We start from the raw sequence: 24,482 nt of genomic DNA, 5'->3' as shown, positions 1-24,482 counted from the left end.
ATCGGATTGCGTGTACGAAATACTTGTGAAAATACGTAGAATGTACAGGATACACGAAAATATATAAAATATGCAAAGTGCATCTATTTATTGTAATATTTAACCGATGAAACAGGCCTCTCTGCTTAAATCCTATTGTTTAAATAATTTTCTTGAAAATACGAATAAATCGAAGCGAAGACCTACGTTAAAACTGAAATGTTCGATTTTCAGGAGAGCGAGATTTACCAGAAGTGTGTGCGACCACCACCAAACCGGACGGTGTTCGACAGCGAGAGCCCTCCGCCTTACCGAAGCCAGTCCGCGTTGCTGGACGCGCCGGATCGTATAGTCCGGTGCCACAGCGCCGGCAGTTCCTTGTTGAGGGTGTTCCGGAAGTTCCCTAGTCCTGGGAGCTCGACGCCTGCCGTAGTGGTGCCGCCGCCGCCCAGACGACCTACCTTGTCCAGTTATTCCGAATCTAGTAGCAACTTGAGCAACCTGTCCAGCCTAACGATGGTTCCCTGCGAGACCGACGAGAGTCAGCAACAAGAACAACAACAACAGCAGAAACCGCGCGTCTGATCCGAGGCACGGCCAAGAAGAAGAGCGCTTGAGGTCACGCAGCAAACAAGCCCAACGACGTCGAATAGCAGCGAATTCCTCGAGGTCGACGGACGACGAAGGATCTCGTGGAAGAGGCGACGAGCCATTCCAAAAATCGTGGCGGGACAACGAGAAGAAAAGACAGAGGAACGGGTCGACGACACACGGCACAAGGACGCTGCTGTTGCCTCTGATACTGCCAGCAAGGTTGTCGTACTTGTTCTGCCCTCCTCGAGAATTCTCCACCCGTCGAGGATCCCTCAAGACTGACTCGCAGGAGAAACGTTCGTACGGGTTCGGCCAGCTGACGAATACGTCTACCACGTTGTTACTACGGTCGTGGATCGGCTGCGCGGAGAATCTCGCCGACAGATAAAAAACGCTACCACCTGAGAGAGGAGAAGAGAAGATGAAGAGAAGAATTTCATACAACGATCCTCCTCCTGTAACATCCTACTTGTACCACCGCCGCAGCTGTAGATCCTCCTTTGGACCGCGCAGCTTTGGATGATCCTTCAGCTTGGTTTTTTTTTTTTTTTTTTTTTTTTTTTTTGGAACAGCGTCCTCGCCCGGGGGCTGACGAAGATGAAGAGAGAGAAAGAAGGAGGGAGGAAGAGTGCTGCTTTCGTGGGTCTGTTCCCTTCGGTGCTTCCGGTGCTCGATACCTTGCGATACATCGGCCAGTCTCTAGCCTAGATCTCAGACGATTCCAAAGTTATTTAGAGACAAGGTTAGTTTATTAACGCAGCTAATGAGATTGGATTAGGGTGAATTGAGGGTGGGCCGTTGAGGCACCAAACGAATCGGATCGAAAACGAATCAGTCGAAGCGTGTACGAAAGCGAGAAACGGACAAGAATGGAAATAAAGAGGGACGATAGAAAAAAAGAAGAGAGAAGAAAAATACTAAAATAGCGAGGCCTATGAAGAATTTAAGAGAGAATAGACGCAAAGGTACGATCCGTAAAGCAGCACCAGCCACGAGTAACGCAGAGAGTGACATATTTTGTTCCTGGGGGGAAAACACGAGACACCATGAAGCAATGTACGTGATAGGAAGCTGGCCATGGGAAAATACACGATGTAGCAATTAGAAGCCGACAGAGTTTGCTGCCCGTTTGCTGCCGACCCAAGACGCGATACCACAGACCAACGGGACGATATTTCTCATCATCGAGTTTCGTTTCGCTGCGAAAAAGACTTAGTAAATTATTTATTGGCGATAATTCGCGATGGAGCGTGTCTTTGTAGAGAGAGAGAGAGAGAGAGAGAGAGAGAGAGAGAGAGAGAGAGGCACACGACGAAGCGGAGAAAACGTGGAGAAGCGGACAACGCTGCGACACACGCTAGAATAAAATGAATGTATCCGCGCGTGAATGATTCGCGTCAATTGTTTGCGTTTCTGTGTATGTATGTATGTATGTATGTATGTACGTACGTATGAATGTATGTATGTATGATGTGCGTGTGTATGCGTGTATGCGCGCGCGTCCGTGCGTGGAAATACGTGGAGCACGTATCCGTGTGAAAAACGGGTCCAGAAGTGAGAAGAAATGGAGAAAGATAGAGAATCGAAGAAAGGGAGGAAGAGCGTGGTAACATCATCGAGAGGAACGCGTGACGCGAAGGGCGAAAAGGAAAGGGATTTTCTGAATGACTGATACGGCGCGATTCTATGCAAGGCTGTGTGTAAATGAAAAATGAAGAAAAAAAGAAAGAAACGAATGAAAGGAAACCAGAGAGAGGAAAAGTAGTGCCAAGAGCGTTAATAAAAAAAAAAAACAAAAAGATGATAACGATGATGGTAATGAAACAATGTAAATATTAGGTTAGGTAGTTCAATATCGATATAATTATTACGACTAAAAATGATATGCTCTATATACTTGATTAAAAAGTAATAAACCTTTACACCACGCATAAACACGAGTTAGACGGGCCGTACGAAATCGCCATGGGACACGCGTTACGCTTTTCGACGAGGCCTCTGTGACATTTCTTCTGGATATGAAAGAACAAAAGAAAGAAAGAAAGAAAGAAAGAAAAAAAAAGAAACGAAACGAAACATAATATTTGACAAAAAAAGAAGAAAATCGCTCTCGAGCATCACGATCGATACTTCGATTTCTGTGATCGGGAAACAAATGAATAGAGAGGGCAAAAAAGAAAAAATGACAAAGTACTATACATCTCTTTATATCGTGGTTGGCCATCGACTTCGTCGATTATTCAATTTCTTTCTTTTTTCTCTCCGCACGGAAAGAGGGAAGAGAACGGTTGATCGAAGCTTTCGGGATATTTTTGAAAGAACAGATCGCTATTCACGTTTTAGTGATTGGTAACGAGTGGAAGATGAAAGAATCGGAATGGGATGATCGCGAATCGTGGACAAAGAGGTTGTAAAGAGATAAAAAAAATTAGAAGAGAAATCGAAGGGAGCATCGCGATGCTCGAAGAGTGTACTGCTACCGCGTCTCGCCGTGATTCGAATGGCTCGCACGATGTCTGATATAAACGCTACTTTATTATTATTCAGATAGATAAGGCTTCAGTTTTTCGAAAGAAAAGAAGAAATGAAAATAGGACGAGATCTGCCTTGACGACGAACCGAGAGTCGACGACCGGCTTCGTTTCCCCGTTTTCTTTCAACTGCCACGAAAAAAAAAAAAAAAAACAAATAAAAGTTTCCATTTAGATCGCCGTGGAGATTGCCTCGAAAGAACGGTTAGGGTTTACGGTAACTTGTTTAGATTTAGATATGCCTAATGGTGCGTTAGGTGTATCGTTAGACGATTAACTATTAACCTATTAACCGGGGAAAACAAAGAAAGTTCACTCGTCATTCAGATTGCAAATTTGTTGGATAAAATAACTCGTCTATTTAGATATTATTCTCCACGTGTCATTTTTATTATTCATCATCATCGCTCGTATCATTTTTATTAAAAGTACGTTATAGGAGAGAGATGAAAATCTGAATATGTTTTTATCGAACTTTTTATTTTAATATTTTAATATTTTAATATTTTAATATTTTAATATTTTAATATTTTAATATAGCATAGATAAACACGAAGAAAGTAAGCGTCTTTAAAATAGCTAATAGATTGATCAAGTTAACCCCAACTTGACCACAATCAAGTTTTGTGAAATACCAAAGGTATATCTAATTATTTAAAAAGCAATATTGTAATGTATTCGATAGTTTGATATTATGAAAAGAAATACATTTTAAATTAATTGAATAAGAAAATTAGGAAAAAGACACACGTTCGGTTTTAACGTTAGATCTATCGACATTGAAAAAAAAAATCTGACACTTATCGTTTCGACTGATTCGACAATTTTACCGTTGAAATCAAATAGGAAGATTAGCTCGCGAAATTGTTTGATAAATTGACGAACGAGAACCGACTAAAGATCGATCAAAATCAAATAAATTTTTCAAAATTGTTACGAATAATTTCATAGTAGACTAATAAACTTCTACACATTCGAATATGAGACCTAGGCCTTTTTTTCCTGTTCCAAATATTTTCCACCTACTAAATTTCAATACTGCTCCATCTGTACAGAAAATGAAAAATGCTGACTTATCGTATTCTTCCTCTGTAACGTTCATTTGCAACGACTAAAACTAGAGATGGGACACTCGATACCCCGAAATTCTTCGAAACTCCAGACGAATTTTGTTTCGACTAATAATAATCCAATTGAATCATATTTAAAATCCTTTAAACTCGTTTTAATTCATCGATAAATAATTTGATTTTCCGCGAAAAATTGTCTAACTTCCTACCAATTGTAAGATAAATATTTCTTAGAGATCAAAGAAAAAAAAAATAAACATTTCGAATTTGGAGAGTCGCGAGATCTCAGTTTTGACAATTTTTCGGGGTCTTAAGGCCCAAAGCAAATTCATTCGAGTTTCGCTATCTAATCTGAACATCAGATTTTGACCCGCCTCTGACTAAGATCCACCTGAACGAAATCGACGCATTTTTATTAACCTTTCGTTTCGCGATTAAACAAATTTCTAATCAACGGAGAACCCGGTTAACAGGTTAATTGGGCGTGCCGTGGAGTACGCCATCGACACAGTGTTCCTGAGAACCTTTTTCTCGAAAAAAGGCGGAAAGTTTGGTAAAGGGAAAAAGAGAAAGAGATGGGGGAAAAAAAAAGAAAGAAAGAAAATTATTTTCTATGCTCCCGGATACCTGCACGTACCAAATAGATTTCTATCGATTTTGAAACTCAGTATCGAAATGATTTTTTTACTCGATAGCCATGACATTGTTAATTTAAGATAGACTTTCGTAATCGTTATAATCGCTAAGACGAAAGTGACATGGAAGCTTTAAGTGAGAGAGAGAGAGTGAAATGGTATGGCGAATTTAGTGTTTTCCTACGATCGAAAGAGACTCACGAGCGTAATTTTTTACACACTTTGATATTTTTCTCGAAATAAAGGGACAAAAGGGAATACGTAATGGAAAAAACTAAAGTATGAAAGAAAATAATAGTATTTTTATTGAAATTATCTTTCAAACGTAGACAATTGCGCATCAGCTAACGCTAATTTTCTCTTATAAAATAACGATTCACCAGAAAGGCCTTCGACACCTCGACAAAGTACAATCTTCTTACCAAATACAAAAATACAGTACCACCACGGCAATCTGATAGAAATAAAACTATATTGGAAACTGAAATTGTACGCGCGTGCAATCTCAGTGCGTAATAATAAACTGAATGGATTCTCCAAGGAAAGGAGGAATGAAAAATGTATATTTGTAAAGGGAATTTGTTAAACGCGATATTTGGCGTGTAGACGAGCAAAATGGCGGTATCGACTTCGGTTCTCGACCTCGGGACAGAGCGAAACTACTCAAGTATCTCATGAGAAGTCACCAATTATTGTAATCCTTTAAAAAGAGAAAGAAAAAAAAAAAGGTAACCGTTTCGACGAAGGGGTAAAATTGCAAACGAATGATCGACGGCTCTTTCCTTTCGATTCTCGGCTCACGCAGGAATCTCCTTTCTAAACTTTCCAAATTTCTGAAACCGTATCACAAGAAAATTCGTCCATTTTATTCCCTGTATGCTCGTTACTTCGAATATTCTATCTAAAACGCTCTATTTATTAATATATCTATATTAATTATATTCCATGTATTTTTCAAACATCGAGATTGAAACGAACATTCGAACGATCCCGTCCCACGTGAAATGAGAATTGAAGAAAAGAAGCGAATAACGAAACGAAAAAGAAACACCGTAGAAGAGGCACGTTTTAGGCGTCGAATATGTATAGGTAAGCGTTGAAATAAAAAAAAAAAAAAAAAGGAAGCGAAAAAGAATGCAAATGCCGATGAAAGAAGCGTACACAGTCGGTCGGTCGGTCCTGTGTGTGCACACGTATCAGACATCGTTCTGCGTGTACGTGTGCGCACAGATGAAATCAGAAGTTGTTTGGAGAGAACCAAAAAACAATGCCCGGGTAGTTTTACACACGACACTCGTGGTTTTTAAGCCGCGAACGGACGCAAGCTTTTTTCCATCGTTAACGAAAAAAAAAAAGAAAAGATTTAAAAAAATAAAAAGAAAAATGTGTTCACGCGCATGCAATATTAGGTGATGAAGATTAATCGTATTTCTCTATGTAAAGAAAGAAAGAAAGATGAAACGTTATTCGAAAAAAAGAAAAAAAAAAAAGGAAGAAAACGAGCGCGAACGAGTGAGAGCGTGAAGTTGAAGGAAAGAGAAAGAAGTGGGAACGAGAAACAGATAATCGGGAGACACGCGAAGAACGAACAACAGCGGACTAACGAGAGAATATACGGTCCCTCGCGATTGAACGAGAGAGCAATCGACGAGAAGACGCGACAGAATGATTGTACGTGTGCCTGAGTGTGTGTACATGGACGTGTGAACAAGAGAAAGAGAAGCAGAGCGTGCAAGAAATGGGAAAGGTACGAAAAGGTATGACTAAATCCAAAAAAAAAAAAAGGGTCTTGTGCAACTCTCGGTTAAATTAAAACGATTAAAAAATATTTAAAAAAAAAGAGAAAAAAATAATTGAGAGAGAATATTGTTATTGAATTAGATCGAATTTTTTAAGGGCCGTCGACGAAGCGGAGTTTTAGATTAAAGAACGTTTAGGCGAATTTGTGATTTTTTGATTTACGCGAAAGTAAGAAAGGAAGTTTGATTAATTGAACTTTAGCATTCTTAATAATTAATTCGAGGTGTGTGTATCGTGGTGTCTTTTTAACCCATTAAGCGTGAAAATTGTGTTGACGAAACATTTCATTTGCAATTTCTTCCCATCGGTTTGTATTATCGCAAATTGTTTTTAATATTAATAAATCATTCGATACGTTTAACGTCAACGTTTTGTAACGCTTGCGATATTAATATTTCGCCGACATTATCCTTTATTTCGATTTGATCATTTCAAAGGAATACAGAAGATTTAAGAAAAATACGTTCGTCTTTAATTTCATAAAAAAAAAAAAGAACAAGCGATTGTTTGATGCTTAATGGGTTAATAATTCGTTATGGGACGCTCGAGCTTTCATTAGGCGATCCAGCTAGAGCGACGAGACCGATCTATCGTGGCCTTTCGCTGAAAATCACCGGCAATTAGGCTGTGTGGAACGACGACGGGCTAGCTATCTTGTCGATATCGAAAAAGACGAAGGAAACGTTTTCCATTTGCGCAGATTGCTTTCTGGCAGCGTACTTTCGACAGATTAGCTCGCTGGATCGATAATCGATACTCTGACGTTCACAGCAGCTATTTAATCGAAAAGTTACGGCTATGGATCGGTAATATCCCCTAAAATCATGGTCGTATCTTCTTGATAATAAATCGGTTAGAATCAATTATACTTTAGGAAAAATTTAGACGAAGAATCTATCTACAGTGGCTCAGGAAAGTATTCGGCAACTTTCGTGCGTTATATTATGTTTGTTACATGAAACATTTCCAAGTTTCATTAACGCTGCAGCGTTGTATAACTTTCGTAAAGGAAAGTATAGTAATAATTGTTATAGACGACGTTTATTTTGGCTTGTGAGAGAGAAACTGGTGTTCCATCGTTTTAATCTTGAAAATCGGCCTTAGGACAATCTTGAGTAAACATGGACAAAATTCGTGATCTGTAAGATGAAACAGAAAGTTTATCGATACAACGGTCTAAAGTCTTGAATATTCCAAAATCGACTGTCAGCTGATATTTAGCAGAGATCTTCTTATTCTTTTATTTTATCACCATTCGTAATTCTATTTCCACTGTTTCACATTGTATGAACTATTTGTACTCTTGAGGCACGTTCGTACAATCTCGTTCACTCGTAATTTCCATTCTCACACAATCACAGACTCATCACACTCGTCCTCCTATACTACGTTCATACATTGATACGTAGGTTTATAAGTATATGATATAAATACTTAAAAAAGATGTGAAATAGCAAAGAAAGAAAGATGCGTGGCACCAACTTATTGGACGATTTATATGCTATGACCTTTAAAGATCGTAAAAGGTTTCTATAAGTGTTCAAATATATGTATATATATACAAACTTTCATGAGCCACTCTATGTACTGATTAGTCCGTGCTTAGAAAGGAAGTAAGGACATTTTCTTAAAGAAAGAAAAAATCTTATATGAAAGAAGCTATTTTTGAGCGTCAAAGCGAACGAAAGCCCGTTCGTCTTCTCCTCACCGTCTCCGTGTACGTCTTCACGGAAGTTCAGGTTGATCGACCAAACGATATCGCGCGTGTCCCAAATTGAATATGTATTTGAGCCAAGTTCATCGACAACCTGGCCGCTTCCGGTCCATCTAGTCATGCTAAGCCATGCGCGTCCTGTCGGACGATGAAATCGATCTGTCGTCGTTTCATCGATTTTTTCCCGAAAAATGGCGGGGAATCCATTTTACGTAGGCGCGATTTGTGATTAAACGATGTGTTCGGAAATTCTCGGACGATCCACGTCCGTCATTTTCTCTAGCGCGAGAATTATACATATTATCGAAATTCGACGTTAGATTATCGGTTATTTCCTCGAAGATGTAATTATTGTCGTATTGTCGATAAGATTGGTGTGTCTAGTCTTAAATACCACGGCGAGAAATTTTGAGATATAGATCGATATGGCGTCTCGGTGCTCCATCTTGTTCTGTTTTCATTGTTTCTGTATTTCCCAATTCTATGAAACATCGAGACAGCCATTTCATGTTTTTGATCCGTGTCTCACCGTGGTATATAATAAATTATGTCTTCTTCCTCTTTTTTCATTTGTTTACGTTATTAGGTAATCAAAGTAAAAAAGAAAAAAAATATAATAGATCGAGATACGGGAGAGTTATATTATAAATAAATGCACACAGACCCGCAGACTGATATGGATGCAAATCTGAGAATCAAAATTTTCGACCGTCTCGTGGTTTCTCGGGGACGCAGTGTCTTATGGGGCGGATCTTTTGGTACTCGTTAGAAATCGAGTGAATGGAAAGTTTATGGTCTTGAATAGGGAGAATTTAAAGATCATGGGTTGGAAAAATTAATTAATATCTTTGGTAGGAACAAAGGTACCAAAAGAAAAAAAAAGGAGATGCGTGCGTGCGTGCGTGCGTGCGTGTAAAGAGAGAATGGAAACACGTGCAACTGGAAGATTAAGGAACTAATTAAAAAAAAAAGACGTAACAGGAAAAAAAGAACCACACTAGCCAACGTATGTCATTTGAATCGAATAATCATCGTTTCGTTGTCGTGATGTACGAGCAGGAGAGAGAGAGAAAAAGAGAATATGCGAGTGGGAAATTGGAGAATCTTTTTTCAAGGTAATCGATCGATGTTGTAGAAACAGTGTCATTTAAAGTAGTAGATCGCTTCTACCAAAAAAAAAATAAATGAATAAATAAATAAAAATAAGAGTAAAGTAAAAATAACATAAAATAAAAACGAGTCATCTCGAAGAAAAAAGTATGAAAAACGGTTTACGTAATTCGAAAGTCGCGCCAGCCGCGTTGTAGAGAACGCTCGAAGCGGCGCGAGATTCGAAATCGACGCGCGAAGCATCCGCCTTCACGCTCCTTGTCCCTTCTTACGCTCCATTTTTCTCTTCTTTTTTTCTTTTTCTCTGCTTTCGTTATTTTTATTAATTGTCTCGATCACGCGTCGAATCTCGCGTTTCCTTCTAACGTGTCTCCGACTCGCGAGCAAAATAAACGATTTTTTATACAGTAGAATTATACCAATTGTACCACATAGGAAAGAAAAAAAAAAAATAATGATGTTCGTTGTTCACTGCTCTGGCTTGCTAGTAACGGCAAAACTCAATAACCCGGGCCTCTCGGAGGCTGTTCGGACCAGGAGCGGCGCGAAAATTAGAAAATGAAACTAAAAGACTGTTGACCAATAACGAGCGTAATTCACTTGGAAGAACTTGCTCCGGACAGTCCCCTTCGTGCCCCCTGTATGAATCGGCAACATTTCAACATTGCAAGATTATTGGTGTACTTATCACGCAGTTTTCTACAAAATAAAGAAAACAATTTTGAAAAAAAATATACAACTGTTTCATGATATTCCTTTCTCCCATTGAAATTGTTGTATGCAATATTTATCGTATGTTTTAAAGTAATTGGTAGAATTATGTTACTCGGAACATAAATTTTTATTTCAATTAACGAGACTCAATTTATACGTAGTATCTTTGTATATTTGGAGTATTCACACTGTTTTATCGACTTTTCTCGCAAAGTTGAGCAGTACGTTAACAGATCGATCCACGTGTTCAAATTGCTCAGTCGGTATTTCTCAGTTCTTTTCTAGCTTAAAAAATCACAGACGAGATACGGGACTCGTCCATGATACCATGCTCTATGGTGATACGTACATATATATATGTAATTCCTGTATTTGCCATGGAAAATCGTAGAGGGCGTAAGAAATAATTCGATTTTTTCAAGGTCGGTATTTCAGAGCGTAAGACATAAAATCATATATAACGTCAAGTCTACCCCGTATTTAGTCAATGATATAACATCTATTCTCCCCCTTGTTTATGACAATACGGGTCTATTTGTATGTATCTGCATATGCGAATATAAATGAATCGAACGTTTCGCGTAACTAAAATTGCCGTCACGTTCATTCAGTCTTCTCCAATACGTCTATCAAAAACCTTTATAGAGACAGAGTAAAAATTGTTCCACTTTCATTCAGCGAAAGAGAGAGAGAGAATGAGTCAAAATAAATCATCTTTATACTGCACCGAATTTGGTTCGATAAAAATAATCTTTGGAGGCAGAAATACTGTCGTGAAACATTATACGAGGAGAATGTAATACCAATCGTCGAAACACTAAATTTCCAGCATGAAAGATCATTGGTGTGAATAAAACGACGTTCATTGGGCCACAGTCGAAATTTAGCGATTCGGCCGCTTAAACTGCTGGAATAATTAACAATTTATGTACTACTAAATTTTAATATATTAAAAATACATCAGAAAATAGAACATTAATTACATTCGTTTATATTTATGATAATAAGTTTTAACAATAAAATTTATAGTAAAAATGCAACATTAAATTCATAACGATAAAGTTTCAACCATCCTTGACGACCCAATACCTGTAGCATATTGTCGATATAACTCTAAGTTGCAATGTTAAGATCATATTTGTATATTGCAATGTATAATTATTCCATCTTGATACTTGAATTTAATATATATAGAAAAGAGTATTAAAAGTTATTGTATCGAACTTATTATATACAATACAACGAAGAAGGATAAGCAACGAAGAATACCAAATACTTAAATTCCTTGAAAGAGGCCTATCTTGCATTTTTATACTACAAGCTTACTCGTACTTTAATACATATACCTAAAGACTTTTAATGTCTTAAGGAAAGTTTTACTATAAAACTGAAACAAAAGGTCCTATGTCTAGTAATAATAAATAGTTCTTTCATATTTTCCACAATTTTGCGATACGTTTAAACGTTAAACAATTACGATTGACTCGATAACGACGAAAAAGAAACGCAGCAAGGTTATGGCATCTATAAATGCACGAACCATTTTTTTCTAGATGGTCGAACTACTAAATTTCCTTTGTCGACCATTTGTACAACACGGGGAAAATATATAGCGAGGGATGAGGAGGCCAATGTCCTAAACGAAGTGCCTAGTTCTTAGAGGTTAATCGGCTTAATGAACGCGAGACGTGATGGGTAGCAGCTTAACGAAAGTGATGCGATGCGATGGGAGGAAGTGGAAGCTACCGCAGGCGGGTGGTGTTGTTTAAATTTGGAGCGACGTTCGTTCGGAAATAGACGCCTTTCCCTGCTTTACCCTTGTGTACGCGATCCTCTGCTCGCTACTTGGATCGCGCGCGCTCTTTCCAATTCTCCTGATACTCGCGCACCAACTGACCTCTTTACGTTGAGGGCGCGCGCGCCGGAAATGCCACGTCACCCAAACGGAAGCGCACTTTACCCGGCTAACCCTTTTCGCGTTAAGAATACGACGTGATTCTGGAACAACCGAGCAAAATAAAAGATCGTAAAAATAGGGAACCGTGAATCATAGTAGAAGAGGAAATTGAGTGACAACTTCGCCAGAAAAGTTTTTAGCGAATTATGTTTTCGCTGCATCAACTCCTTGCGATGGATTACTATGACTAGTTTGAAGTATCTTTTCTACTATATTTTATATAACTGGATTTCAATACCAATAATAGTTTAATCTATCGGCGACTTCTATCATGTAAATAGAAAAATTAAAGATTTTCCTGTAAAATAGTCTGTAATATCTGTAATAGTAAAGTAATGAAATAAGGTAGTTGTTTATTTAATTCATTATTAAATAACTAATATATTTCACGTTAGTATAATATAACACGATATTATACCTATTTTTCTAAAATGTAATGTCAAATCAAAACACAAGGGTTTTGTACAAAAATTGTATACCTTTTTGACAAGCGATTAAATGATAGTAAGAAAATCGATGACGCGAAATATATTGATATCGTTATTATTAAATAACATCGAGTGTCGTTAAGTTGCAGCAATATTAAATACGATTACAAGTACTTGTTTCAACCTGTTTGCTTAATATTTTGCAAGATTTTTAGTGTCGCTACATGTAATGCACAGAAATATCTTTGTTGAAGCGGTGAGTTAACAAATTTACGAAGACAGTTTCATTGGAATGTGTATAGAACTCGAAGTAACATTGTCTACCGCGTATTATGATAAGTGGCAGGTACAAATGTTGCGACGATGAATGCAAATTTATTCGAGATTGCTACTTTTGAGATTTTCTACGTCACTTCATTAAACACTGTCCGCTGTTGGTAACAAAGAAACAATACTTTTGACACCTGAGATCACTAGTATTTCTGTCCATCATCTTTAAATACACACGTAGAACATTAGAATTGTAAGAAATTGAAATTCTTCCAACAAATTATTACCATTATTATTTCTTGAAATTTTAATAAAATTATCCAATGAAATTCCAAACGAAGTGGATTATACACTCGTAGCCGTTATTTTGCAGATTAAAACGAATTTTACAGTAAAGTTTCGAGTACAAAAAACCCTCACGAAGAATATGCAATACCATTCTTTCGTCTCAAAAGATACCAAACAATATTTACCGTTTCGTTAGAATTTTTATTTTAAGTAAACGATCGCTATTGATAGACATTGAAAACTAACAGTCGTTTGAGTAGAAATGAAATGTGCTAGTTTATTATAGAACTAATTTTAAAAAAAGAGATCTCGTGCAAGGTTGCATGATCCAAGATGTAGCAGAGACTCGTTAGCGTATCTGATTTATTTGCAGACCGATCTCGTCGAGCCTCTTCAGTAGTCTTCGAGCACGAAATACGATTCGAAGTAGAAAAGGGTGATGGATCAGACACGTTTAAACACAACCGTCCAGTAGAATATTCCTCGCGTGTCGTTCAACAGATCAAGCGTTGCGACTCCTCTCCGCTACGATATTCCGATTTCTCGTGTTCCTTTTCCATACGAATTTAGTTAGTCGATGACACATGTTCCGTAATAATAAAACAGCCAAAATTGCAGAACTAGGAAATTGTTTTCTTTTCAAACTGTCCTGTTATTACGTTTTCGGTATGAACTTAAATATACTTCCTACGTTATTAATATTTTTGATAATCTCATGGAAAATTAAAAATTTCCAAATATTTTGTATATTTTTTTTTTTAGTAGTTCCTGGATATCTTTTATGCATTTCACATATTTCTGCATCTTTTGATATATTTTTGCCACGTCTGGCATATATTAAAGGAAACTTTCGGTACATTTTCTCAAGGATTAATTTATTACGTGGCACACTTCAATTTTAATTCGAATAAAAATGATTTCCCTTCTAAACTATCACTTCATCTTTTATATGGACGTCGAGTATTTTCTCAGTTATAGCAATCTTTCTAAAACGTACTATGTTTGCGTATTTGTAAGCGTATAAAATTTTCTATTCTTTACAATTTCTTTAAACGTTCTGAAACATTTTGCCATCTTTATATCTTTCCTCTAAACTCCTTAAACAATCAAGATTGTAGATTAGCTTGTTTCTTTCTACTCGATGCGTATTCCCGGAATAGAAACTACGTTCGAGGCGTATAATCGGTGCACTCGATTTCCTCAAACAAATCCTTTAACTTCACCGATGTTGTCAAATACGATGCGAGTTGAACGTGCCAGCGACTTGTAGGTAGACAGGATCGATCGATCGGAAGTCGTGAACAAGAATGAAACATTACTATGTAGTTTGTTTTCCTGCCTGGTATTCAGTTCGAATTTATGCATTCGTATAATTGGCCAGATGGCTCCCAGTTTTATTTCGGTGACACTAAAATATTACGGTATCCGCTTCCCCGTGTCATTCCACGTCTATTTTTGACCGGCACGAGTTTCTGGGCACATTCGACTCATTCTACATTCCATCCACCATGAACTTTCTTTTTCTCTCCAAATTTGATCTATAATCGCCCTCGTTACTAGCAATTGAAATGAACCACTCGCAGCAATACAGAGACAACTCTGATATGCAAATTTTCCATTTTAAACTTTCACGATGATTGTTAAACGACACATTTCCGATTCTGTGATCTGACGGTGGTTTCGATGCCGGTTTTAATGCTACGTTTCGTGCTGATCTTCCATCGACGAGGACAATTCCTTTACTTGTGAGTAGCATTTTGTGAATTTGGAATATTTGTGTAATATATATATTATAAAAGGAAATGTACGCTATACAGCACGGATCGGCACGTAACGACAGCGTCACGTAGCGATCGGTGACGGATAGTGTGAACGGTCTCATTCAAAACGCATGTTTCAATGTTCTGTCATGCCGATGTCAGTACGTGACGGTCGGTGACGGATTGTGTGAATGGTTTCACCTAAAACGCATGTTTTAATGCTTTGTCGTGCTGGTGCCGGTACGTGACGTTGTTGTTACACGACGTTCCCGTTACGCGACCATCCGTCGACTATACGTGCCGTATAGTGTAAATTAATCTTAACTTGTGGGATATTTTATCGATTTATCAGATACAACATCTTGTGTCGTTTATGTAGAACAGAAAGTCAAATTTGATTCGATAGGAAAGTGAAGATTTGGATGTGAAACGAATGTAGAAACTGTGTGATCTATAGCAGACAAAGGTAGGGAAAAGGATGAAAAAGTAAGCAGAAGTTGGAGGTAGAAACTGGGCAAGAAGAAGACGAAGTGGGAAATGAGAAATGTAATGGAAATAGCAGCAAATCGAAAATGAGAAATGTAACGTGCGTAATGTAAAATGAAACAACTGGCTTGGGAAGCGTAAATTATGAAAGAATATGACGCGTAAAACACGAGGCAAGGTGAATCGTATAATTTGGGAAATACGAAGTACGAAGTAGAATGTAGACAAAGAAGAATTGCCAGATAAAGAACGTGCGAAATGTAAACGGGAAAATAATGTGGAAAAGAATAAACAGAAAATGGACCGAAGAAAACAAACAGACCGAGTTAAAAAATGATAAAGCATATGCGCAAGCATATCCGTGTCACATAAATAATTACACAAGATACTTAAAAAATATTATTTCGTACGTATAATATATACAACATAAATGATTAAACAAGCTTGTAAAATAATCCTAAAGTGTTGTATACCGACAACGATATTAAATAGTGAACTCTTCTCAGTATTCGTAGTTAATCTGTACAACCACACGAACTATACTAATTTTTCCACTAAATTTAACATCGATATCTACCTACATTGCTTTGTATATCCTTCTATGTACCTACTATAACTATACTATACTACTATATATATATATATATTACTATTATTATTATTGGTATTATTATTGGTATTATTATTATTATTATTATTATTATTATTATTATTATTATTATTATTATTATTATTATTATTATTATTATTATTATTATTATTATTATTATTATTATTATTATTATTATTATTATTATTATTATTATTATTATTATTATTATTATTATTATTATTATTATTATTATTATTATTATTATTATTATTATTATTATTATTATTATTATTATTATTATTATTATTATTATTATTATTATTATTATTATTATTATTATTATTATTATTATTATTATTATTATTATTATTATTATTATTATTATTATTATTATTATTATTATTATTATTATTATTATTATTATTATTATTATTATTATTATTATTATTATTATTATTATTATTATTATTATTATATTACTATCTATTATTATATATAACTATACTATACTACACTATAACTATAACCAACCTGAACGTTCTACATACAAAGAAAGAACTGAAGCTTGTGTTTGAAAAACAAAAAGGGGATAAAAGAAATAATAAGAGTTGCCCCGCGTTTCATTTCTATAATCATCGCTTCAAACGAGCCGCCATGCCATCGCTAATTGAAACGCACGGATCTGTTTTTCTCGAAGATGCGACACGACGCAACGCGATGCAACGCGACGGAAGCGGTGGTCCCTACCTATTAATATCGAGAGTATATTTCAATTAATTCGAATAAATCGGTAAGCGACACGGCGCGAGTGTGCGTGCGCGTGCGTGGAAAGGAGGCAGAAAGAAAAAAAGATGACCGCCGTGGCGCTTGCGCGAGGGGCGTCGCGACGACCGCCGACGCCTTCTTGAATGAAACCGTCGCAGTCAGTTCGCATCAAGGCGTCCACCTTCGCTTCCACTTTCACGGATTTTCTAATTGTCCAGTCGACCAACGGCAAGTGACATTCCACGGTGATAAGTCGTTCGATCATGTTTCATCTTGGCCATCGAAACAGGTACGATTTTACGGTTTTTAATCTGACCTGCGGAAACGGTCACTTACGCGCTCCAACTTTCAACTTCGTTTCAAATCCTTCAGCGATCCTCGCGCCGAGTCGTAATCTTTTCAGATAACGAAACTCGTCGATCGTCGCGATCTTGGTGCAACGTTGATCCGAATCGTTGGAAATTGAAATTTGTAACGTCTATTTTATGGTGAATCTATTTTACAGATTCGTGTTTACACGCGTAAATTTAATTAATTGTCAGGATTTGCGTAACGTGTGGCGGAAAAATTGATTGGAAAATAGACGTCACGCGATTGTTATGATAATTCGTAGTTTTGTTAATGGTTCTTTGGCAATTCAGGAAATGATTAAACAGTCAATGGAATCTTGTTTAGTTCGAAGTACGTATTATTTTTTTAATTAATTGTAATATTAGGTTTATCTGCTGTGAGATTAAAATTCGATCTGTATACGCCATAAAGTTGCATGGTTTTGCCTTATTTGTTATTGCACGATTCTCTCCTTACTTTTCATCCCTTCCTTCTGATCTTCATTTCGGTAACTGCGTGATGTACAAGTTTCGATATATTCACAGCTTTCTTTCAAAGTGATTTAAAATAATTTCAAGTGAAAATTGTAGTAAATCTGGCTTTTTTTTTTTTTGTATCTTTTAATACATTCGATATAACATGCGAAGAACATGGCAAGAAACGTAGATACGGGTGTTTTACATGCGCCGTAGATCAAATACGGTTGCCGTCGCAAGACTGGGTCCGCGCAACTAGCTAACCTACTAACTAAAACGATTTTAATTATAGTCTTAATGCCAATTAGCTTTTCGAAACTTTATACAATGTTACAAAATTTATGTTGCCTTTCAATGAAATTAATCGAAATATTTCTCCTTGTTCTCAAACAAAGATCGTGACAGGTGATAGATCAATCTTCTATAGTCTACCAAACGAGCACAAGTTTTTCCGAAACAAATCTTCCAAGAACTCGATGACGCTTATCCTTTTCTCCGAATTTCCATTACGATATGAATATTTATTATCGTCTCGAGATTACGCGTTAACCCATTAACTGTTACACGAATATTTTTTCGCAAGAGCTGCAATAGATTGAAATATACAACGGTATAACGTTTAATTTTTGCAAAATATTATATCGTATTTGCAACAATCTCCTCTCGCAATTTTACGTAAATCATTCGCATTGTTGAAAATATTTCGAATGAGATTTATCATTTACTTACTACTATCCTAAGAAATCTAGTAACGTGGCTCACCGATGGCCACTGTGGCATTCAACGTGTTATTTCGAATTCTCCTGCGTGGTAAACGCAAATTGCAGGTTGCAATAGTTAAATCTGATCACGAAGATATCTACGGATATTCGTGGATATTCGTAATTGCACGTACTAATGACTTCTTCATTCTTGTCGTTACGTCTCTCTCCCTTGGTTCAGCGATTTTATCATTCGTCGTTGTGTCTTTAAATAAAACCAATTTACAAACACAACTTTCATACAATAATCGTTTGAGAGTTGAGCGGGACTAGTAAAATTAGTTTTAGAACACGTTCTAAAGATTTGAAGAATCGATAACGATAAAGTGGCTCGGTTTTCTCGTATGTTTTAAAGAGGAATTTATTCGTGTCAGTGGAAGCTACTTTGAAATCGAGAAACCTGGTCGTTAACTCTTTATGTTTAGAAAATCATTCTGAACACGTGCAATTTTTAATTTCGATTTAGAGCGTTGCCTAAGAGTTTCACAGCGTTTATGATTTCGTTGATTGAAAGAACTCGATATTTCATTGATTTCTTAATTTGGTTGTTGTGTTTAGTTTAAGGCTGTATTTAACATTAAAAATTATTAATTATTTAGGATATTAATTTACTGTAGAAAGATACGAAAAGCTTGCGTTTTTAATGTTTGATTTCTAATCTCAAAAAGGGTACAACGTGTTTTCTGGAGGTTCGCCGCGATCTCGCAATTATTTTTATAGAAACCTTCATCACGATCGTTTATTTTGTTATTAATTATTAAATATTAGGATAGAATTATGTAGTCACTCTTACATACAATAAGAAATCACTAATTTAACTATAGAGAATAATTATACTTATCGTACAAACAAATCGTTTAACATAATTTCTCCTATTTATATTTCTATTTTACTCTATTTTTATCTTGCTGTTTATTATTTATATTATCTGATTTATATATTTAATATTTTTATATTATAGCGAAATGATCGCTAAAATTTCACAAATTATCGATGAATAAACTTTTTAACTAATTTTCATTCGATATACACGTAATTTTATGGGAAAATCCGATAACGAAAGCGATCGTTGCAACAGAGAAGACGTTCGAAACAGACCTATCTGGATATTTTCTTTCCGGACGATGCCGCGGTTGGCCGAACGGATTTGCAATTTCTGCGGCAGTGTGCGCCGCGGCGCCAACTCAAACAAACTGAGCGTCGCGGCTGCAAGGAGACGCGTATCTGGGAATCGGGAAAGAACAAACAATTCCAAGCTTCGAGGAAAGCCAGAGAGGGGAATTCTCTGCGTGTGTTTGACGTTCGCTAATCTCTTAAAAAATCTTGCCGTTGTCAGTAAAAGACGAACTGTCAGAAACATCTTGAAACTCGAGCTACATACGTTGAGTCGATTTCGAGTTTTATTTTTTTTTTTTTTTTTATTTTCCAATTGATTTTGTAGATATTGAAAACTCTGAACTCTAATATTAAATTTCAAATTAACTACCTGCAAAATATTCACTTACATCTATGTTTACGAAGAAATGATTAAAATATCGTTTCTTTCTATTCGATTATCTCCATCTATTAACGTAACGAGAGTTTCTTACAAACAAACTGCGTGTCAAATGTATCGATCCGAATCTTGAAAGCACTCGGTTTACGTTCGAAGCAAATCGCCGACCTAATTACCATATTCTCATTAAATCGGCTAAATTCTGCGCATTACAGCTAATTCTACAAACAATACCAACGATTTGAACATTTACTAATCAGCCTAAAAACACAGGCAAATAACGCCTGAATCTAATTCTCATCAATTGAAACATCGTTGCCTGGTAAATAAAAACCTACCTAAAATAATAACGAAGAAACAAAATTTATATGAAATGAAGTTTCACTTATTACAAGCTTTAAGGGTTGAACATCTAACAGCCTACCGGTTTGTTCACGATGGGCATTGGTTATTAGTAACGCAACAGCTAATTAACTTCCAGCGATAAATAGATACGGATCCACGTTTAATTACACGGTCAGAAACAATCGCCGTTAACGCCGTTACGAGCTTCTTAACGAAGACGGAGGCGAGAAATTGTTCGATCGTGAAAAGAATCTTAGAGTTGAACTAGTGTTACGTCAGACGCACAAATTAACGGACTTGGTTGACCGCTAATTGTTTGGACACCCGTTTGCCACTAGCGGAATTGTCAAGTTAAAATACGACCGACACCTTACACTCGCCTTCGCTCGTATATTCGACGATTATCGTGTCATCGTCGCGCTGTGTAACGAAATCAACTATGGAGATCAGCAATTGATTTTTGTAATTGTACAAACTCAACAAGCTGTGATATCTTTTGAGGAAGAGGTAATTGATCGCATTATGAGATTGCGATTCTTTGCAAAGGTCCACTATAAAAGGCAATTAAAAGAATGATATAAATCAATGTATACAAAATTGTAATTAATTCTACGACAATTTTAATTATTTTCTCTAATATCCTGTCCTACGTAACATCGAACGTACCACACATTGCTGGACATCATGTTCGCTGACTCTGTAAATTAGAAAGTAAAAAAAGGTAACGATATTACGGACATTGTGTAGACTGAAATGTACTTCGCGTTTGTATTTATATTTCTCGCGCTATCTTCTTGTAAACTGGAAAGAAAGCGCGTAGTCGACCAGTTGTTAAAAAATCGATTAATCGTGTTTATAGAATGCTCTTCCCTTTGATCAATTTAAATTCGAATGGTTTCTACTATCTTACTCGCCTCGTAGCCAACCAGAAACGCCCACGAAGCATACGAGAACACTTCAATTTTCATCAAGCGATGCTGCCCTAACCATCGACTGTTACACGATTTTCCTGGCTAACTCTGCGTTCGTACTTCCTCGTATCTCTTCCTATTTCTCCAGATTCCACACCGCAAGTACGACGCGGCGTTTGAGAACACACGAGGGGCGTTTCGCTTTCAACAGCAGCAATCAGCTGTCTGCCGCGCGACAGCTATCTTTGACGGTTCAACCGGAAGTCGTTCCATGTCTTCCGCCATAGCGGAAATCTCTGGCCGTGCTACCTGGTCGAACGAGGTTTCTCGGAAAATCTAATTCAAGCGACTACTTTTGCGCTTCAACGTTGCGAGGTCCGCGTCGCAGGAAGTGGCGCTCGCGCGTCCACGTTTCAGCATATTAAAGGTTCATAGAGGGAGCCGCGCGGATATGACTGAACGTTATATAAGGCGGTCTTAATATAGCAGGAACACTCTCTGGATCTTAGCCATGTAGCTGGTAGCCGCACGTAGCGTGCATAACGCATGGACGATGTTTGGAAAATGGTACAGAGCAAGATGGAAGCAAGAGGAAGGCAGGGTAGATGCGAAGTAGAAAGGAGAAGGGTGAAACAGTTGGACGGATGCGCGATTTTTTCACTCTTTGCCATAGGAATTTTGTTCGATTATCGGAAGATTAAGGTTTAATTGGATTATGTTGGATTCAGAGTTTATTAGTATAAAGAAGGAGATGAATCCTAAGGGGAGATTTATTTCGTGTGCTGATTATTATAACGAGTACTTTACTTTGAATATTTTGGATAGTTTAGTTAGATATTAAGTGGATTCTGTATATTTTTTCACCATTAAATTTCCTGCGAGTGCGTATATTTCCTGCAGTTACGTTATTTCTATGGTATTATTTGTTATTCGAGTATGTTAAAAACGATTTAACACGGACACTTGATGGAAGGAACATCGGCTGGTTTATCGCGCTTCGTTTCTCCGGTCTTTTCCAACATTTCATTCGTCGTTAACGATTCAAAAGTTCCTTAGAAATTTAGACACCGATAACTGTGACGAGTAAGATCGATGTTACGTAAATTTATAGTATTACGAATTTATATTATTCACGAATACGACTGAAGAAACAGAATCTAAATAGTTCAGTGGAATATACAATAAGATGCAACAAGATTTAGAATAGATGTAAAAAGATATATAACTTCTACGTAGATATATCACATGATGTTATAAATGGTTGATATTATACAGCATTTCGATCATCGATCGGTAATAGGAAATCTGTGTGCTCTGACAGGATTACGAAAGTGGCGTGACTCATATATATATTTTTCATTCCTTATTTCTTTGATTTTTGTAAATATTGGAGAATATTTTGTTAGCAGCATCAAAGAGCTCGCTTCTTATAAATCGTTTCACATGGTTGCAATGTAGGTGGATCTAACGTGTAGTATATGACAGATTTATATATTTCTCTCTTTTTTTTCTTTTTTTTTTACAATTTATATCGTCATATTCACGCGTACCTTTAGAAACTATCGCCAATGCATTACATTTTTCAGTGGTATTAGTGGAAAATTTATGAACGCATTGAGAGACTTGTTAGATTTCCTGTTGTAGAGTTTGAAACTTCACAATTATTATTTAAGAGCGAGTATAATATTTCCGCAACTGTATCAAATGTCAATCGCGGAGCAGATGTTGGAAAATATCGTGTACGTTGAAACGATGACTCGATGATTTTCATCCAGGTTGTTTAATTTCGAAAATATAGATTTTTTTTCGTGGAGAGAGCACTTTAGAGATCGGAGTGATTCGTAGCTTGTTCTTAAACAAAAATTCAAATCGTATCTTTAATTTATATTGACCAGATCGTTTGTAACGTAGTTTTATTTAACGCGATATCGAATGAAGAAACGTTGAAATTTTATACGTCAATCGGTAACGACGTTCGATATTTCTCGTTCTATTTAAAAACATCATCCTTTTGGCGTTACCGAAATATACGTTAACTGGATTACGTTATCGAAATTGTAAACTTAGCAGGAGTTAAAGCACTCGCTGAAATGTTCCATCTATTTTTAATGCCACTACAAACTTTTTCATTTCTCATTCGACACGCTTTGAAGCCAGCGGCCATTATATCGTTAGCCTAAAACGTGCCTACGGCTAAGTATACCACAGAAATATTGTGCTTTGCATAAATCAAGCTTCGCTAACATCGAGTTTCGATTCTATCGAATCCTTCCAGTCTTAATCCTAGATATCTTTTCCTTCTTTGCGTATCTCGGTTCTATAGAATTCGTAATCCAAGGAATTCCTCACCGAGCCACGACGTATTTTGTTAAGATATCAACGATTTAAAATTTGTATCGTATCGGTAATTTTCACAGAAGGAAGGAAAATTATACAGTTTTACTGACATACATACGATTTGTAATTAGTTCATGAGATATAACTATTCGCTTGCGATATAAAGCGAAGGAACATGACTGTCTGCAAAATATTCGCCTATTGTCGCGTGAAATGGCTCGAGAAAAGTGACGTTCGAGTTTCTCGTAGCTCGATTGTTGGAAATCTTAGCGGAAAAGTTGTTGCGCTCGGGGGAGGGTAAACTGGTTGCGGCTTTGCAAACTCGATTTCACGCGGCATCATGTGAATTTCAGAGTTAAGGTTAACCGCATTCACCGCACGCACAAATAGAATTACAGTTAATCCACACGCACGGTGACACGTCCTGAGGGTGCAACCCTTTACCTAGGCCAAACTCACGTCGACACAGCGCGGCGCGACGATGATGCGAATTTATGATCGCAAATCCTCGACAACTTTCAGCTGCGCTTCCATATCACCAGCTGGTCGTGTTATAAGTGAAAAATGGAAATCGTTCGTTCGATTAAATTGCTCTACGGCTTATCTATTGAATCCTCTCGTAAGTTCTATTTACTTTTTACTATGGATTTTCCAAATTTGTCTGACTGATTTTTCAAAATTGTCTAACCGTTGTAGTAAAATTTTGTTTCTGTATGAAACGTATCTTACTTTATCAGATCGTTCTTAGAACCACGTTATTATCTGGCAACGAAGATTTTCTTTTCATTTCTTCGATCGTTAAAATAATCCATGCGTGAATTTTCACTTTTACTTCGTTCAAGCTTATTCAATGCACAGATACTTTTAGAAATTAACCACGAATTATTTATTTATTATAACAATATTTATTTATTTTTGAAACAATAATACGAAATGTGTCTATCATTATGCGAAGAATAGTGATCTTTAATACAATACATTTTAGTCTGAATTAAATCAGCTTCTCTCTTTTATATTTTCCAAGCTGTAAATGGTAAAGAGATTGGTAATTAAAAATTTTTTGTTTTATTTAAAATTTCACATTCACAATTTGTCCAATTTGGACATTTGGTAGAATTTTTTATCTGTTTGATT

At 36.6% G+C, this 24,482-nt stretch overlaps 1 protein-coding gene across 1 annotated transcript in view; it reads left to right on the top strand.

Annotated features, from left to right (window-relative positions):
• Nucleotides 1-9,580, top strand: part of LOC126866821 (uncharacterized) — a 188,892-nt gene extending 179,312 nt beyond the window's left edge. The window contains exon 5 of the mRNA XM_050620777.1: nucleotides 214-9,580. Coding sequence (XP_050476734.1) covers nucleotides 214-564 — 351 coding nt within the window. The 3' untranslated portion in view covers nucleotides 565-9,580. The remainder of the gene's footprint in view (nucleotides 1-213) is intronic.
• Nucleotides 9,581-24,482: the final 14,902 nt, after the last annotated feature.

Source organism: Bombus huntii, chromosome 6 (assembly GCF_024542735.1).
Source record: "Bombus huntii isolate Logan2020A chromosome 6, iyBomHunt1.1, whole genome shotgun sequence".
Lineage (NCBI taxonomy): Eukaryota > Metazoa > Arthropoda > Insecta > Hymenoptera > Apidae > Bombus > Bombus huntii.
This window is presented reverse-complemented; position numbering and strand designations above follow the sequence as displayed.